This window comes from Protomyctophum parallelum (assembly GCF_964188405.1).
Source record: "Protomyctophum parallelum genome assembly, chromosome: 2".
Classification (NCBI taxonomy): domain Eukaryota; kingdom Metazoa; phylum Chordata; class Actinopteri; order Myctophiformes; family Myctophidae; genus Protomyctophum; species Protomyctophum parallelum.
This window is the reverse complement of record NC_139699.1, coordinates 50892219-50911219: the sequence shown is the minus strand read 5'-3', so window position 1 is coordinate 50911219 and position 19001 is coordinate 50892219. Positions and strand designations below refer to the sequence as shown.

At 42.8% G+C, this 19001-nt stretch overlaps 1 protein-coding gene across 2 annotated transcripts; it reads right to left on the bottom strand.

Moving 5' to 3' along the window:
* Nucleotides 1-902: 902 nt before the first annotated feature.
* wt1b (WT1 transcription factor b) lies at nt 903-17276 on the bottom strand (the record flags this gene model as incomplete). 2 transcript variants are annotated; one of them, XM_083759143.1, is made up of 9 exons in its annotated part: nt 903-1024; nt 1838-1930; nt 2557-2646; nt 3358-3511; nt 3649-3751; nt 5519-5599; nt 9817-9916; nt 11077-11202; nt 16835-17276. In XM_083759143.1, the coding sequence occupies 9 exons, from the start codon at nt 17274-17276 to the stop codon at nt 903-905; spliced, it is 1311 nt and encodes a 436-aa protein (XP_083615269.1). The 2 variants fall into 2 exon arrangements, with proteins under 2 accessions (XP_083615269.1, XP_083615270.1); XM_083759144.1 differs by having other exon boundaries at nt 3649-3748.
* Between the last annotated feature and the right edge of the window lie 1725 nt (nt 17277-19001).

The following is a 19001-nucleotide window of genomic DNA, read 5'->3' as shown; positions in this document are numbered from 1 at the left end:
CACATTTTCATAGTGATGTCACACAGAATCCCACGAAAATACAATACGTCAGTGCAAGTGTGTTCAAATATCACAAATACCGTATTAATTAACCACATGAACCCTATCGTACCTATTTCGGGCATGTCATCACTCATCATCATCACAGGCGAACATTTCGGCAAAAATGCAAATAGGTGAACATTTGGTGAAAATAGCACATCTACAAGCTCACAACACATCCGCAATCCGAACTTGTGGATCGGTAATTTTCATTTTACATACAACAAAGTATAGAGTTTACATGGTTAACAATTTGCTCGTCTCACAGCAAGATTGTTTAACTTAATTGGCTCAGAGTGACTGCATACTAAAAGGGAAATGGTCTCCATCTTTTATCTAAATCCAAACAATCGCAACAACAGCAAGTGCTAATTGAGCTGTGTCTTGAAGACCCGGGAACCAGTGCTGTTGTTTGGTAGCCAGTGGTGGAAAGTAACTAAGTACATTTACTCAAGTACTGGCATTTGTATATTTTACTTGAGTATTTTCGATTTCCAATACTTTTACTTTCACTTCTACTCCAGTACATCACATAGGCAAATATTGTAGCCTACTTTTACTCTTTGAAAACCTTAATTACTAGTTACTTTATTAGGTACTTTGACTATTATTACAAAACATAGCCTATATTAACCACTCAGCCCTATACATTTCGGCCATTTGAAAATAGCTGATCTACAAGCTCACAATGCACATCTGCTATTTTCAAAACATTTGTTTAGATTTCAAAACTTGAAATGGGACATTCTGCACAACGAGTACTTTTAAATTAAGGTACATTTTGATGCCAATGTAAGTATACATTTTGAATTCCAGACTTTTACTATGGTGACGCGAGGTTGGGTCCCCCTGCCTGCAGCTCAGATGGCGGCCTGTATCTTGGTCAGGTTCCTCTGGTGCATGCTGTGGTGGCGCATCAGCTCATCGGAACGAGCAAACTTCTTCAGACAGTTGGACCAGCGGCAGGTGAAGGGCCTCTCGCCTGACCAGGAGGTCGATAGACAGGAGAAATAGCATTAAGTCATTGCTTTTGAGCGTTCAGCATCTGGGTGGGTGGGCGATATGGTGATAAATGTCTCCACGATATGCTTTTTCCAGAGATATCGTATATATTGCTATAAAATGAATTCACATTCCATGCCGTTCTGTACCTCAATTTATAGTTCTGTGGAATGATGGTTTTGTTTGGCAAAAATAACGTGCGTTTTGGTCTAAAAACACTAAATGGTCTGTTACACCTTTTATATTTTTGTTTTTGTTACCTTAGGTGGTTGTGCTGTTAACACTTTTTATGTCCCGGCGAGGTATAATGGTCCATTACTACCTCACGCTAATAAGTCTGATCTCTCTTTAGAAGTGTTAATATTTAGACACAATAGCAAGTTTTGTCGGCCCGTTAACAAGGAAGTGAATGGCTGCGCGCACGCGCAAAACATGCCCGGGAGAGCTGAGCGAGGCGTTGCCGATAGCAACGGCCGCTGTCAAAAAATGGATTTTAGCGTTTTATACCATTAAAAAATAACCATAAAAACCAACATGAAAAATAATCATAATATTGTGTATCGTGATTCTGCTTGAAAAAACATCTTGATATCATTTTTTTCCCTTTTTTCCCATATCGCCCACCCCTACCTAGTTCAGCATCTTCAACTCTCAAAAACAGCAAACTGTATACTTAGATAGCCTAGTGGTGGTGACAAAAACTACTGTCTCAGACAAACTTAAAGTTATTCAGTTCATGTTGACGATATGAAACAAAATAGTGGGAAGAAGTAGAAAATGAAGGTAAACTCACTTGTTTTACCTGTATGAGTCCGAGTGTGAGTCTTAAGGTGGTCTGACCGTGAAAACTTTCTCTGACACGTCTCACACTGAAAAGGCTTCACTCCTGTATACACACACACACACACACACACACACACACACACACACACACACACACACACACACACACACACACACACACACACACACACACACACACACACACACACACACACACACACACACAGGCAGAGGTGTTTTGTTTGTCATAGAGTTGAGAAACAAGACGTGGGTGGAGTAAAGGGTCAGAAGTTTAAACAACGAGATCACGTGATGACACACTCTGCAATGTGTCATTTCAAACACGTCTGAGTGACTAATAATATGAGACAGCAGCACAAATGTAGGGCTGATTACTTTTTGGATTCGTCGATAATCATTTTATAATCGTTTTAAATTTTTATCAATGAATCGATCATTCTAATTAATTGTTTATCATCAACTAAATCGATTAGTTTGATTAACCACTATTTCTTTGTTGTGTACATGTTCAATGGTGTTGTATTAAAAATAGCGAAAGTATCTACAAGCTCATAACCCAACGCCTTGTGAACTTGGAATGTATTTTTTTCAAAAATCGAATATTTTATAAATAATAGATTAAATCGATTAGTTGAATTAACTGTCTAAAGGTGACATGGTGAGAGTAGGTTAGGTAGGTTGGTTGATCACAGCATATAAAAACAGTACCTGTGTGTCTGCGCTGGTGTCTCTTTAACTGGTCTGATCTGGAGAATCTGCGTCCACAATCCGTGAAGTCACACTGGTAGGGTTTCTCTCCTGAAACAACATCATCATCACCACAGACAATGGTGGATAAAGTACTTGATTGTTTTACTTAGTAAAAGTATCAATACTGCAATATAAAACTACTCCAATACAAGTAAAAGTCCGGAATTCAAAAGTACAAAAGTGTTGGTATCAAAATGTACTTAAAAGTACCAAAATAGAAAGTAATCATTGTGCAGTATTGTGTATTTTCAAATGGCTGAAATGTATAGGGCTGAAGTGGTTAATGTATAGTGTAATAATAAATGTGCAAAGTAAATGAGCGCCTGTCACAGACATGCGCAAAACAAGTTCAGTCAGGAAACTCAGTGCAGTTGCTGCCGGCCGTTCATTGGGACTCTGCGCCTCAGCATCACATTCTTATTCACATGATTCACTTCATCCAATCACACTCATTACAGCTTCATACCGGCTATTTAAACGAAGTTTGCACTGCTCATCCTGCTTGCTTGCTTGCTGCTGCACACACTGATACTGCTGCGCTGCTGTCTGCTTAAAGTTTTGCTGCTCACCCTCCGCCACCCCAGCTACCACCTGTCGTTTTGGATCTGCTGATTAGGTACGGGGGATTCGGAGTCCCTATGGTTGGGACTGATGTGCTTGATCAGAGTACCTAAAAAGCAGATCCAATCACCTAACAACGCCATGAAATAAAAATTATTAGCAGACTAGCAGTAGAATAAGATATTACGTAAATGTCACCTGTGTGTTTGCGACCGTGCATCTGTAGATGGGACAGTTTGAAGTATCTCTTACTGCAGCCGGGATAGGCGCACACAAAAGGACGCTTCTCGTTGGTCTCTGATGATGACCTCATCACTGGGGGAGGAGCAATACCAGGTACACGACGAACATCCTGAAAGAAGGCAACACATGAGGCCTGGGCTGGGAAATTGTGTGTGCGTGTGTGTGTGTGTTTGTGTGTGTGTGTGTGTGTGTGTGTGTGTGTGCAATGCATGCGTGGTTGTGTGCTTGTGCATGTGTAACTCAAACCTGAAGTCCTCTGAAGACGCCATGTGTGTGTATGTGGTACTGGGCGCTGCAGCTGAGAACCATGGGGGCGGTGGGGTCATTGTCATAGCCTGTCCCATGACTGCTATATGGGTGGAAAGAAAAGATGGTTCATTTCAAAGTCTTTATATGGTGGGACTTTATACACTCTATATGTGCTCTTATCCTCTTCCTCACTGCCCTTCTGACCCTCTCCAGAGTCCATACACTCGGGGTCTCGCAACCCCCGCTCTGCCCCCCCTCCCCACCGGCCCACCCCAATACAAATTGACCACTACAATAACCTTAATAATAATAATAGAGGAAATACATCATAAATAAATACTGAAACCAGATATAATAATCATCAATGAAAGTTTATGCATGTACTATGTGTACTATGTAATTAATTCATCCCCCCCAAAATAATTTGACGACCCCGATGGGTCGCGACCCCCAGGTTGGGAACCCATTTGTGGGGGTCACGGTCACGGACCAATCTTCTTCAAGGGCAAAGGAAAACGCTTGAACCTTGAATGATGCGTTTTATAGATCAGCTTTTTTATCTTGACATTTTTGGGAAAACCTTTTAGAATTTAGTACTGTATATGGGGGCGATGGTACAAAATATTTTCAGATGGGAGTAGTCCGCATGCAGCCTCACAGATATTACTTTGGGGGTCCCATATTCTATTTTCATATTTTCACATGAAAATGTTTGAGACCCACTGCTGTAGGCCTAGTGTGAGCTCAGCTTTTGGTAGAAAATAACTTTCTCAAAACCCACCTTTTCAGACTCACATTCCTATACCTACAAATCCCATATATTCTTCCTTCTGTGTGTGTGTGTGTGTGTGTGTGTGTGTGTGTGTGTGTGTGTGTGTGTGTGTGTGTGTTATCTGGTAATCAGAAGGTTTGCCCACCCTGTTTATGTGTCAAAGCACTTCCACAATTAAATGAACCCCCCATACTCCCCAGCACTGTATTAATAGAGCCCCTTGCTTCTAATAATTAGGGTGGGTTTGCAAAGGAGCAAAGGACTCATTTCATGTACTGTAGGCTTATTTGACTCTGAGAGTGTATACTATAATGGAACCAAATTAACCTGTTGGTCCATTTGGTTCCATTTGTACACAGATTCACACTGAGTCAGTTTGATTCAAACTTTTCCTGAATATGATTGCCTGGTCCCCGCTGCATGACCATGATTCACATTGGCCTTGATTCTTCCACACGCAAGTACACTTCATTCAACTGTATTCAATGCTTGCACATTGCAACGATCCGTATCCGAGTACACTTCATTCAACTGTATTCAATGCTTGCACATTGCAACGATCCGTATCCAAGTACACTTCACTTCGGTCCCGAGACTACCTCCATACGGTTAGGTGATCCGCTCCCGGGAACGGTACGCAGCATTCACACTACCACAACATCTGCCAAGTGGTCCCGAGTGCACATCCGGGACCATAGTGTTAATCTGCCCTCTGAGTTACAGACCCTGATAAGGGTCCAATTGGTTCACAACTATCTATCATTTAGCTGCAGGGGACCCCATGGAACTCCCTAAAGGACCCCTGGGGGTCCTTTTCTCAAGGGTGTGTGTGTGTATGTATTGTGGGGAAAAGAAGACCTTGGTCAGTATACATGGATGGATGGGGCAGTAGGGGAAAGGACAGTAACAAATATTATACCCCACAACTATTTTCTGATTCCACTCCCAAATGTGTCCAACCAGAACATCACTTCACTTGATCAATATATACACACACCACACACTTTGAACAGTCACAGACTTCTTTCCGGAGTGGTCCTTCGGTCTAAAGGCCTGGTCTACGGTACATTGATTGGTGTGTGAGACAGAACTCACCTTTTCATGGAAGATGCAAGCGGGTTCACTGGATTCCATGCTACACACTCCAGCTGAGATGCCATTTGGTACAGGCTGTCACTACAACATACAAACACAATGGTGCTGTGAGCTATATCGTTATCGGGATTGATACACCAGAAGTGTCTTAGTATGGTGTTGAACCACCATGAACACTTTGTATTACCATGAAACGTTTCAGTGAGCCTTGGCATATAGTGCGCAACCCTTTGAAACTACTGGAGAGATGGAACACATTCTAACAATATCATTCATTTGGTGTTTTTGATGATGAACCCACATTGGTGTTGAATTGGCCTGAAATCCGGTGACTTCAAAACAGACGCAGCATGTTCATACTATCTGCAAATCATTCCGTGAACCCTTCTTGTGCCATGAGGCAAGGATTCACAAGACATTGTCGTCCTGCAAGTTCGCCCCTCCCGTTAGTAATGCAGGAGCATCATCTAGACCGTGTGCGGTGGGAGAGCTGGCGAAAACTCCTGGGAACTCATCAGATTATCCTGGAAGAGACCATGCACTCCCATCGGGATAGAAATGCTGTAGGAGGCTAAAGTTCAGGTCACTCAGAATAACTTTGGGGACAAGTTGACCCCTAAACCATGCCAGGAAAATACCCCCCACAGCATAACAACATAACATCAGCATGACTGGACCCCCTCACTGTCCGGGTCAAGAATTCAGGCATGTACCATTCTATTGGTGGACTACGCCACTGCAAAACAAACAAAAAACAGTTTGACATATATTAGATATAATGTGTGCGTGTGTTTATTTGATTGATTGAGCTTGCGTGGCCAATGAGGAGATGGCATTGAGGGGAAATCCAAATGGTTGTCCTATTAACACCGTGTCTGCCCACCCCACTCCTCTGCACAGAAAAGTGGGCTGTGTGCCATTCTTCAACGTGGTGGATCACTCTCTCACACCACACACACACACACACACACACACACACACACACACACACACACACACACACACAATGTGTTGAATGTACAGCAGACAGGGTTGAGTGGATCCGTGCCTAGCACACCACGGCCCAGTGTGTGTATGACATCACTCTGTCCTCAGTATCATTAGGAGTAGGAGGGAACCAACCCGCCGCTTCGGGGGAATTCTGGAACGCTTTTCCTCCAGAAGTCCTTGATGGGGAGCGCTCTAATCAGCCATGACCTATGTCCTATGAAACTATGGTAAACTCACTGAGAGACTTACTGACATCTCACACATATACTGTGTGTGCCTGTGCGTGTGTGTGTGTGTGTGTGTGTGTGTGTGTGTGCACGCGTGTGTGTGTGTGTGTGTGTGTGTGTGTGTGTGCTTGAGGGTTTCCAGTACATCCCATGCCTTCTAATAGCAGAACAGTCTTATCCCATGCATTGCACACCCCCCTCTTATCAACTGCTGTTCCGGTATTTTGGTTTCACAGGTTCCCCCTCTCCGAAAAAAAAAGACAAGAAAAGTGCTGTGGCATTCGGGGAATGTAGTCCCGATTTCATGATGTTTTGATGATTAAACAAAAAATAAGTTCAGAGAGAGTCGCCCCCCTTGTCTGTTTTCTGGTTAACCTATAGGCTACCTTATTTCCGTTATATGTCATTTGTAACAATTACTCCCCCCCCCCCCCCCCCCCCCCCCCCCTCAGCTATTTCTTCTCCTTTGCTTTAGTCTCTCTCCTTCTCCTCTGGGTGGATTCTGCCAGATCGGCAGTAGATCACCCTGTGTTTGTTTTGGCCTGCTGAGCACCAGTGGGCAGCACTTAACCTCGGAACAGATCAGACTTCACGATCCAGACTGTGCAGCTGAGCCAGAGCCAGACGCAAGGCTTAACGTAGGATCACCAGAGCGTGTTTACGGCTTTAAAATAACCTACACAGAGGAACCGAGTGAACACGTTGCATGTGGTGTTTGTGGAAAGAATCTTAGTATTAGAGTATTGATTTGATTGACGAGAAGGGGAAAAAAGTTGCATAACGTGGGAGTGGGATAGGCTACGTATGCTGGCTAATAGCACTGGAATATGAAAAGAGTGATGTTAGCAACAGCCAACAAACAAGTGTTGTTGGGCTCAGACACAGACACAGACACGGACTGCCATGCAGACCACTTGGCAGTGTCGATTTTGTCGACTAACACTATGACGAATAATTTTCGTCGACTACCTTTTTTCACTGACGAAAACTAAATGAAAACTAAGCTATGGTCAGGTGACTAAATTTATTGACAATTTCGTCAACAAATAAAAACTAGACTAAAATGTTAGGAAGGGACTAGTGCACAAGAAATCCAGTATAAGTCATTTTACACTTGTTGCATGCTGAAAATAGATGATCTACATTCTACGAGCTCAAGCGTGACGCGTTGTGAGCTTGTAGATTGGCTATTTTCAGCAAGTGAAGTCATTACGACGGCATCAAGGCCGGCCCGACAAAATACATTTTAGTCGACTAAATCAACTGTAGATTTAGTTGACTAAAACTAGACTAAAGGCTCATTCATAGTCTGGATTTCCGGTGGTGAGGTGACCAGAGTAAAAACAGAGAGAAGGGCTGGGGCGGTGGCGGTGGTTTGCTCTTCACCGCGGCTCGTGACGTCATGTTGTAGTTCGGTGGTCACCTCACCACCGACAATCCAGACTATGAATAATGCTTAACACTAAAACATTCCAGGTGGCTAAAATATGACGAAAACTAAATGAAGTTTTATTCCAAAGACTATGACTAAACTAAAATAGAATATTTGCTTCCAAAAACAACACTGCCAATTTGGTCCAGGTTGTTTTGGTGAGGCCGAGAGGGGTTTGGCTAAAGGAACCTGTTTGGAACAGGAATAAAAATAATGGCCGCTGGTTCCGTGAAAGTACCGCGGTTCCAAGAATCTAGAACGGAAACCAGTTCTAGAACCAAAGTTATTTGGGTGGCTTCAGATTTACAGACCTGTAAAAGAGTCCATTTGAAGCCCCCTCAAGGAACCCTTGAGGACCACATCCACATTATGTATAAATGGGTTTACAATTCTCCACATTCAGAGTTCAGACACACATTTTGAATGTTATGGTTGTTTTTTAAATACCCTTAGAAGTGGGGTCCGGGAACCCCCAGCGGTCCTTGAGGGAGTTCCAGGGGGTCCCCAGATAAATTATAATAAATGGACCCTTATGGGTCTGTAACTCAGAGAGTGTACAAATGAAAGGGTCCATTTGGTTCCATTTGTACACTCTCAGAGTTAAATTAACTTAGATTTGACAATATAAATAGGGGTCTCAGAGATAGAAATGCCATTAAATGGGGGTCCGTAGTCCGTAGCCTATAATGCATGTCAAACTGGGGGCCCTCAAAATTAAACGGGTTGAGAATCACTACTAGAGCCGTAAAGAATCTTCTCTTATGAGCCGAGGGTCCCTGGCATAATTATCTTTTCATATGGGGGTTCGCGGGCTAATTAGTGTCAATTTTGGGGGTCCTTGGCATGAAAAAGTTTGGGAACCACTGCCTTAGATGACACAATGTTATATAGCAGCTTGCAGCATTTGATTGATTGAAGTATTTATTAACAGTTTGCAGAATTACAGTACATTCCAAGCACAACTCCGATACAAAAACTGTTAACTGTGAGTGGACGACACCATAAAGCATTACACCTGTTTACAAGAGGGCCCACCATTTTCAATTCATCATAACATTTACATGCACTTTACAGCCAAAAACAGGAAATCGTCATAAAGGAGGTAAAAAGGGGGAAAAACATATACAGTGAGGGGAAAAATGGGTGGGTGGGGGATTCAGGTTTTACGGAGGCCAGTTTAGAATTGAGAGCGGTTTCCAAAGAGTCATGGGATTTGCATGTCTTAACCCATTTTGGGCGGGATTCGGGAACCCCTTTTGGTGTTTTAAGCATTATGTTATACTTTAACTATTGAAAAATAGCAGATCTACAAGCTCAATGTAGGTCTGCTATGTTTGAAAAATCGTGAAATATATATTCTTTCAGAGGCAACGTTTTTCTGGGGGGGGGGGCAAATACATATAATCTTGGGGGTCTTTGACATGAAAATGTTTGAGAACGACTGACATAGAAACATGGGTTTTTCAGAAAACTGTCAGGATTTAGAAGACATTTGTAGAATTGTTCCCAGGTCTAATGACAGTTGGTAGGGCGTTCCACATTTTTTTGGCATAGGAGCGACATTGATTTTAATTTAGTCCCTTGTTTGTGCCGAATGTGGGTTGCACATGGTTTGTTGAACTCCCTAAAGCAGCGTATTCAGTATATACCTGTTGTAGTTCCTTAGAAGCAGAGCTTGGCTGCTCGGACAGGACTCTGAAGGGTTGTGGCAGCCGAACATAGGAGGGGGGGCTGGATACTGTTGGTCAGCTGAGGAGAAAAGTGACACAGTTCAATCAAATAAACAATGTCATGGCCCAAAACATATCTGACATATAAGGAAAGGAGGAAGTCTGCACACCATTTTGAATGCTCCCAAAATAATGTATTATACCAAAGCGGTAAAGAAAGCACGCGCAAACACACGCATGCTCAGAGTAAAAGAAAACACATTTCCTTTCAGTTATCCAAACATCGCTTCCATTTTCAGGGAAGCAATTCATTGTAAAGATATAACAGGCAGGCATACTTATAGACACTCTCTCAGGCCGAGCACTGTGCAAACGGACACAGACGTTTCAGAGAAGAGCACAAGGCAATCAGAAACGGTGCTCCTTTTCAGGTTCAAGTATTCTATCGGTCCCCAGACAATATGGTGACATTTCAAACAGTCTCGCATAAAGCTGCTTCCTCCAGTTATCACTCACAAAGCCCTTAGCCATATGGGGGAGAGAGATAGACAGAGACAGAGACAGAGAGAGACAGAGAGAGAGACAGAGAGAGACAGAGAGAGAGAGACGGGGTGGGGGGGGGGGAGAGAGAGAGAGGGAGAGAGGGTAAGAGGGTGCGGGAGAGAGACAGAGACAGAGAGAGAGTGGGGGGAGAGGGAGAGAGAGGGTGGGGGAGAGAGAGAGGGTGGGGGAGAGGGAGAGAGAGGGTGGGGGGAGAGGGAGAGAGAGGGTGGGGGAGAGAGAGAGAGGGTGGGGGGAGAGGGAGAGAGAGGGTGGGGGAGAGAGAGAGAGAGGGTGGGGGGAGGGAGAGAGAGTATATAGCAATTTCAATATTGTTCTGATATGATAAATGATAGTTTCATAATAACTTGGTTGATGCATCATCAGGGAGGGTTATTTTATCTTATGAGTCAATGTGGTGACCAGCACTTCCACAGAATACTGTATGATACACCCAGCAGTGGTTCTCAACCAGTGGTCCCCGGACCACCAGTGGTCCTTGATTTGTAGAATCTGGTGTCACAGGTCTAAATGGGTTAAGGACAACAACATATTCAAAGTCTTGGGTCTGAGAGTCTAAATCTCATCAAATGCTGGTCCGTGGCTTTCATGCAGAATAAATAATGGACCTTTGATGTGAAAAGGGTTGAAAAGCGTGTACTGGCATTATAGACAGCAAAGCGTGCAGGAGATGCTTACCCATGTTGCTCAGCGGTGGTGACATGGTGTCCTCATGTTTGAAGGACATGCTGCTCAGCTGTGGGCTGTGGTGAGACGGAGTGTGGCCATAACTGGGGGTGGTATCCAAACCCACAGCTCCATAGCCTGGGGAATGAATGAATGTATTAGTGAATTAATTTCATTGCATTTTAGTCATATTTTAGCCATCTCAAATGCTTTAGTGTTAGTCTAGTTTTAGTCGACTAAATGTCATGAGATTTTAGTCTACTAAATCTACAGTTGATTTTGTCGACTAAAATGTGTTTTGGCAGGCCTTCATGGCGTATTCATATATGCCTGATTTTACACTTGGTTGCACTCTGACAATAGCAGATCTACACACTCACAATGCGTCGCGCTGTGATGCGTTGTGAGCTTGTGGATCGGCTATATTGTCAGAGTGCAACCAAAAATAAAATGACTTCTCTTTTAGTTCTCTTGTCCACTATAGTGTCCCTCCCTAACATTTTAATAACATTATTTGTTGAGTCATAGTTTTAGTCATCATCATAGCTTAGTTTTTTTATTTCGTTTTTATTCCGTCGACGAACATTTTTAGTCATAGTTTTAGATCGCCAAAATCAACACTTTAATCCATTCTAGGCGGGAACCCCTTTTGGTGTTAGCTATCGAAAAATAGCAGATCTACAAGCTCATAGCGCGCTACGAGCTTGTAGGTCTGCTATTTTTGAAAAATTGAAGAGCGACTGACACAGGAACTTTTTTTTCAGAAAACTGTCTGATCTCAGGTCAAAATGGGTTAATGAATGAATGAATGAATGTATGAATACGAGCGCAGGCAATTATAGGCCCATTATATTGTGAAGAAAGCGTGTGTGATTTAATGCCCCATACATTTCTGAGGCAGACTAAAGCTTCCTCTCCTTCTATCTAGGCCTCCTCGTCCTTGGCAGGGCTGCAACTCTGAGCACTTTATCAATCCACTAAATCCTCTTTCACTGGAACAAATTGTTTCTTTCTTCTCTCTTTGGCCACGGGGGATTTCATATTTATGATATAGTGGAAAATAAAATGTGGCTACGCTGCAATAGAGATATTTTTTTAAATGGGTGCTCAGCACTGCGAAACCAATTTGAGGACTAACAAATGTGATACAATTAAAACTATTGGGAGTACAAAACTACAAATGAATTGTCGATTTAAAGAAAAGTGTTATTATTTACAGTATTATAACAATAGCAATGATGATTACGGTGTAACACAATGTAGTTACTATACAATTAAACCTATATTACTACACTGAATTCAAGACGATTTTAAGAATATCAGTAGTTTTATTAGTAATACCAGTTCATATATGACCCGGCCGGTGTCCGCCCTGAGACTGCAGTCGGGGTTCAATCCTCAGACAAGAAAATATTATAAAAAGAAGATGGTATACACTGTCTTGCCTTCCTGCTTGTCACTCAGCATCACGGGTTGGACTGAGGGTACGCCCCTAAATCCAACCAAATACTAGCGTCATGTCCAGGGGGTCAGTGTAAGTGAGTAAGTAAGCCGAGCCTTGAGCCATGAGGCCCATAGGGCAGCAGCCCATGTGCTGTTTCTGTAGAGTGAGGCAGCTTGATGTACAAGTACACCCTCTGGACATGACGCTATGTCGCAGGAACAGTTACCCCCAATCCAACCCTTGATGCTGAGCTGAGTGCCAAGCAGGGTAGGGAGGCACTGGGTCCCATTTCTCAGAGTCTTTGGTACATATATGACCCGGCCGGGGATCAAACCCCAACCTCCCAGTCTCAGGGCGGACACTGAGCTGGTCAGTGTACTTGTACATCATGTCCAGGGGCTCAGTGTACTAGTACATCAAGCTGCCTCCCGATATGAAAAGACCTACATGCCGCAAGGCTCAGGAACTGTTGGTTCGCGAATCCCAAGTATAGCGTTGATTTGAATTTTGATTCACTTTTAGTCAGTCTTTTGCATACAATTGGATTTCGTTTTGTTAGTCATCTGAAATGTTTTAGTGTTAGTCTAGTTTTAGTCTAGTAAATATTGTACGATTTTGGTCGACTAAATCTACAGTTGATTCAGTCGACTAAAATATATTTTGGCAGGCCTTGATGGCTGATTTTAAACTTGGTTGTGTGCTGAAAATAGCTGATTTACAAGCTCACAAGAGCTTGTAGATCTTTTAGTTCTGCTGGATCTCTGCCACTCTCTCTCGAACATTTTAGTCTAGTTTTTATTTGTTGACGAAATTGTCAATAGATTTAGTCTTCGTTTTAGTCATCGTAGCTTGATTTTGATTTAGTCTTCAACAATTTCCGTAATAGTTTTAGTCGACAAAATTAACACTATTCCCAAGGCAACTTAATTGTAATATTGTAGGCTATTTGTAATTAATCTCAATTTAAAAGTCACTTATTTGACAATATACAAACACAGGCACACAGACAAACCATAGAGGTCACCAGGCTTTCCACCTCGGAGGAAAGCCTGTTCTCTGTTACAAAATTGCTGTGTGAACCGGTCTGGAACGGATGATATCGTTACATCATGTTGTAGTATTGTTTTGTAGTAGTCATCAGGCAGGAACAATCATCCGGGACTTCCTTTTCCCTCAAACCGGAAGAATAACAATAAAAGCTCTCGTAGCCTGTAGCTTTTATTGAGAAGAATCGGTTTGAGGTGAAAGGAAGTTCCGGATGATTGTTGACTACAAAACAATACTACAACATGACGTAGCGATATCATCCGCTCCCGACCGGATCATAAACCTGAAATGGAATGCTGCCCAGGCTACATAAACACTAGTCATCCATATTTAATGTGTGTGGAACCCCAAAACTTCAAGCAGGCACCTCAGTCTGGCAATAAATACTGACACAGTGACACCACACACAATGTATGTAGACAACCCCTCAGCCGGGAAGTGTGTGTGTGTGTGTGTGTGTGTGTGTGTGTGTGTGTGTAGTAGAATTAGAGAAATATACATTTATTGTGAGGATAACTTTCCTGGTCCTCACTCGAGAAATGCTAGTTCTAAGGGGTTAGTGTTTTCCCTAATTTATACTTAGCTGATGTACAAGCACACAAACGCATCGCACAATAACGCGGTTTTGAGTTTGTAGATCTGCCATTTCTCTGCTATATTTTCAATGACGTCCCAAAATGTGGATGTCTTCCTACTGCATACATAATAATATAGCACTACTGCATGATGGTGTCCGTGTGCACGCATGTGCGTGCGTGCGCGCATGTGCGTGCGCGTTTGCGCGTGTGTTCGGAAGCCTAGCTGGGCAAGATGCCTTCATGTGTATCCTTATAGGTGCCCATGTGAACCGTCAACCCTGTTGTATTTGTTTCCCTGTAAAATGTATCAAATACAGAACTAATATGTGGGTGTGGGTGTGGTGGGGGTTATTGGAAAGTTTCTGAGAAGTGTGAGCTGTCTCTTCTCTTCCTTAAATCCCTGGCGCAGCCTGCACAACACAGTGCATACAGCCTGCACAACACAGTGCATACAGCCTGCACAACACAGTGCATACAGCCTGCACAACACAGTGCATACAGCCTGCACAACACAGTGCATACAGCCTGCACAACACAGTGCATACAGCCTGCACAACACAGTGCATACAGCCTGCACAACACAGTGCATACAGCCTGCACAACACCGCATGCTACCACTTCATCAACATCTACTCTCCACTGCGTGGGTAAACAAGACTCCTCTGAAAGTCTTACATGTCAGCAGTCACTTCCTAGACCCAGCCCTCTGAGTAATACACACACGACACATCCAAATCCTCAGTGTTCCTTTAACCCATTTAAGACTGAGACCAGATTCTACAAAATGTCTTCTAATCTAAATCATGACAGTTTTCTGAAAATCCTGTTCAGTGGTTCTCAAACTATTTCATGTCAAGGACCCCGATTTTTTTTATTATGTAGGTTATTTGGCCGTCGACCCCCATCTGATGTGAGTGCGCAAATGGACACTTTTACTGGTACGTTTTGTTACATTTTGTAAACTCGATCTCGGAGATCATGCATGGATAAATAATGAACGCAGGATTTTACTGTGTAAAGGAGAACACACGTTGAGCTACATCAGCTTTATAATATTAGTTTGAGTTTTTCCTCTATTATATGTCACAGAAGATACAATCATATCAATGACACAGGAAACGGAGAAATTAAATTTGAATTAAGATTAATAACGTCTTATTTCCTCTGGGTCGTTTTTGTGAGGTCAAGACTAGACCCCTCTTGGGTAAAGAATAAAAAATCCCCAAATACTAATGGAAGTAATAAAGCAAACTCATGACTTACTTACTTATCAACTTATCATTTTAACAACAACAAAATATGGCATTCTCCGAGACCTATGTTATAGTACATTCTCAATTTCTGTCCTGAAGATTTAAAGGCCATCATCTGGGTTTTTAATCATTTGTGTGTGTGTGCGTGCGTGTATGTGTGTGTGTGTGTGTGTGTGTGTGTGTATGTATGCGTTCATGTGTCCATTGTGTATTTATGGTTGAGAGTTAATTTTGTTTAAGGAATGGGACACTTTTCGTATATGTTCCTAAATATACTATATGGCGCGCGCGCACGCACGCACGCACGCACACACACACACACACACACACACACACACACACACACACACACACACACACACACACACACACACACACACACACACACACACACACACACACACACACACACACACACACACACACACACACACTTGCATTCACAAATTAGACACCATCAAGGACAATATCTTCATAAGCAACCATTGTTGTTCCTTCATCGTATTCTATGGCTCTCACGAATACAGATTATCAGCCAAGTTGAAATCAGTGGGCAGGTTTTTCCCACGCCCTGTATAGCTGCCATACCCAATCCATAACCATGACTGTTCTGTCCTAGGCAACATCGTCATCCTCTACACAAACACACAATATACGCAGTAGTATGTCAGTCGTACTGGAAGTCCACACAGTTGTGTGTGTGTGTGTGTGTGTGTGTGTATATATATATATATATATATATATTTGACTTTAAATTACTTTAAAATCTGAAACCTGAGGAGTTAATCGTGAGGGTAATCAAAATTGCTAACACTATAGATATATACATGTATGTATTGAAATTAAAATTAAATTAAATTAAATTAAATTCCAATATTCCCTTCAATAATCATGTACACTATAAAGTACAAAGGTGGGATACAAAAAAGGCCAAATTAACACTCACTGCCAGATTATCAGTTTGGAAAAAATGCTAAATGATCATGTACACTACAGTGTTTATGATATTTAATGATGCTTCAGTCGTAATGTTTCTGTGACAGTTTTCTCCATACTAGCATAACATTTATTTTCATTTAGTTGAATAGAAGGCCAAACGAAAAGAAGCAGTTTGAGGTCAAGCTGAGTAGCAGCAGTGGATGCAACACTGACTGGTCCATTTCTGACCCAATATACTGTAGTGGATGAACACTGACTGGTCCATTTCTGACCCAATATACTGTGGCACATACTGTAACATCTTGTTTAGTAACAACATGTAATAAACTCAAATGGGCATACATCATACATAATAGATACAGTACATACAGCACATACATTTAAAGATGCACACTGCTTAAAGTCAGATAAAGGGCCCTTGCGGTAATACGTAGATTTAATTTGTGATAGCATGATATAAGATCATTGTTGAATGAGCAGTGAGGATGCAGAGATGAGCGGATGCTTACCTTGGTTCCTGGCCGCCGGTGGACTAGTGTCCACACAGCCGGGGAGGTAGGTTCCGTTAGGGAACACCCGGGGTCCACCGGGGGCACTGCAGGGGCCTGTGCCCGTGAACTGACCGGAGAAGTGCACCGTGAAAGCCCCCAGACCGCAGTGTGGGTCCTCCAGGGGGTCTGTGCCCCAGCCCGGCTCCTGCTTGATGAGAGAGTGTGGATGATGATGATGATGCGACGGCAGAGAGCCGTAGGGAGAGCCGGCGGGGTGCAGGTCCAGGAGTTGGGACCACTGTGAGCCCGCTGCGCCGCCCACGGCCATGCTGCAGCCGCCGCCGCCCCCGCCCCCTGGCAAGGAGGGCACCGGAGGAGGCATCGGAGGTAAGAGGGTTAGGTCCCGAACGTCCGGCGACCCCATGGAGCCCAGGGCCCCGCCGCACGCCTCGGTCAGCATCTGAGAGAACGGATGGCCCGCAGTGGTTGCAGAGATCCTCCTAACACACTGAACCAACCAACCAACCAACCAGGAGGCCCAAAACTAAAAAGAAATTAAAATAAACAAAAATAAAAATAATCACACCCCTTTCAAAGCTTTGATTTATCAAGGCGTCTCCACAAAAGCGCAGCAGAATAAAAAAAATCTCTGTTCTCCGCGGCTTCACAACAAGACCACAACAAGAACAAACACCAGTGTCCATTAAGGAGCCATGTTTCTCTCTGTCCACTGAGCGGTCAGTCGGTCTGCAGTGGTGACTAGTGGTTAACTCTGGAGGCCAAAGTCTGCATGGACAATGTAAAGCTCAAGTGCAATGGGTGTTCTGTGTGTTGCTGCACCAAGTGGGATAGTGTGGGGGTAACGGTGCCTTGTCTCTCCTGAAGGCTCAAATACTGAGCCTTACTCACGGGGAGGTACGTGGGAGGAGCAAGGAGGACGTCTGGAAAAAGATGACTCCCTTTTCTCTTGTCCCCCAGCAGACATACTGTAAGACTGCAGCGCTCAGTAACTTCTGACTAATCACGGCCACGCATTTGTTTTTATACATATGTGTGTGTGTGTGTGTGTGTGTGTGTGTGTGTTTTAGAGGGACATTTTTAATTTAATTGAAATTAACCAGTTTGTAACCCAAATGTAAACGATAGCCCTGCCGTAAATGTCCCGATGGTTGGATACATTTTTCCACTGTTTCTTATCTGACGGACTGAGCTCCTGATAAAATGATGTGAGACTTCTGCCCATGTTTCTGTAAGAGAATGAACATTTTCAACGTTAAAAAATGAGACCTGCAACATCAAATACATTGGGCTCTGCATTGGGCCTTCAAGTACCGAAGTACGTCAGTGTCAATTAGACAATCACCAAACAAAAATATCTAAATATTTAGCATGAATTAATTCAAATGTATACAGCCTTGTATTGCCTCAACGTGAATTCATTTCATCACCCTTTCTTTCTCATCATGACGTCCCTGAAATAATCACTCTGAGACTCTGCAATCAATATTCCAGTATGGTAGTAACACTTTGGTAATAAAATAATAGTTTTTATTTATTCTATAATTAAAGATATACTGTTAATAAAGGCTAATACTATTGTAGGCTGCCAGAGGCTGCATGATGTTTAGTAACTTAGACAGCCTTGGCGTAGTGCCCGTGCGTGCGTGCGTGCGCATATGTGTGTTTAAGAAATAGAGGTTCTGACCTTAACTCAAACCTAGTGTGGAACTTCAGAGGAATGCAGTATCACAGAGAAGGTTTCAGCACAGCTGTTATGGCTCTTTGTATACCTATTTGGGGTTGAGTTGTACTCCTCTTAAATGCAACGATAGCAACAATATACTATTATATCATCACTGTCGGGAGGAAACCACCTAACTCCATTTTTGAGGTTTTTGATTTTGTTCTTTTCATAAATCAGCACTTCGGAAAAAACCTCTTAACTCCATTGGACCCTCAAATTGTCTGATAATGCACCTAACTCCACCCCCTCTCCCCCTCTTATGCAAATAATTGACAATATGTAAAGTCACAATACCAACTTTGATGAGACAGTATTGCATTTTCTTAAAAAATATATATGTTTTCTTCATTTCCTGAAAAACGAAAATCTTGCACGCACGCACACCTAAAATATTATTTAAATATTCCTACACACATACGTTATATATGATAATTGTACACA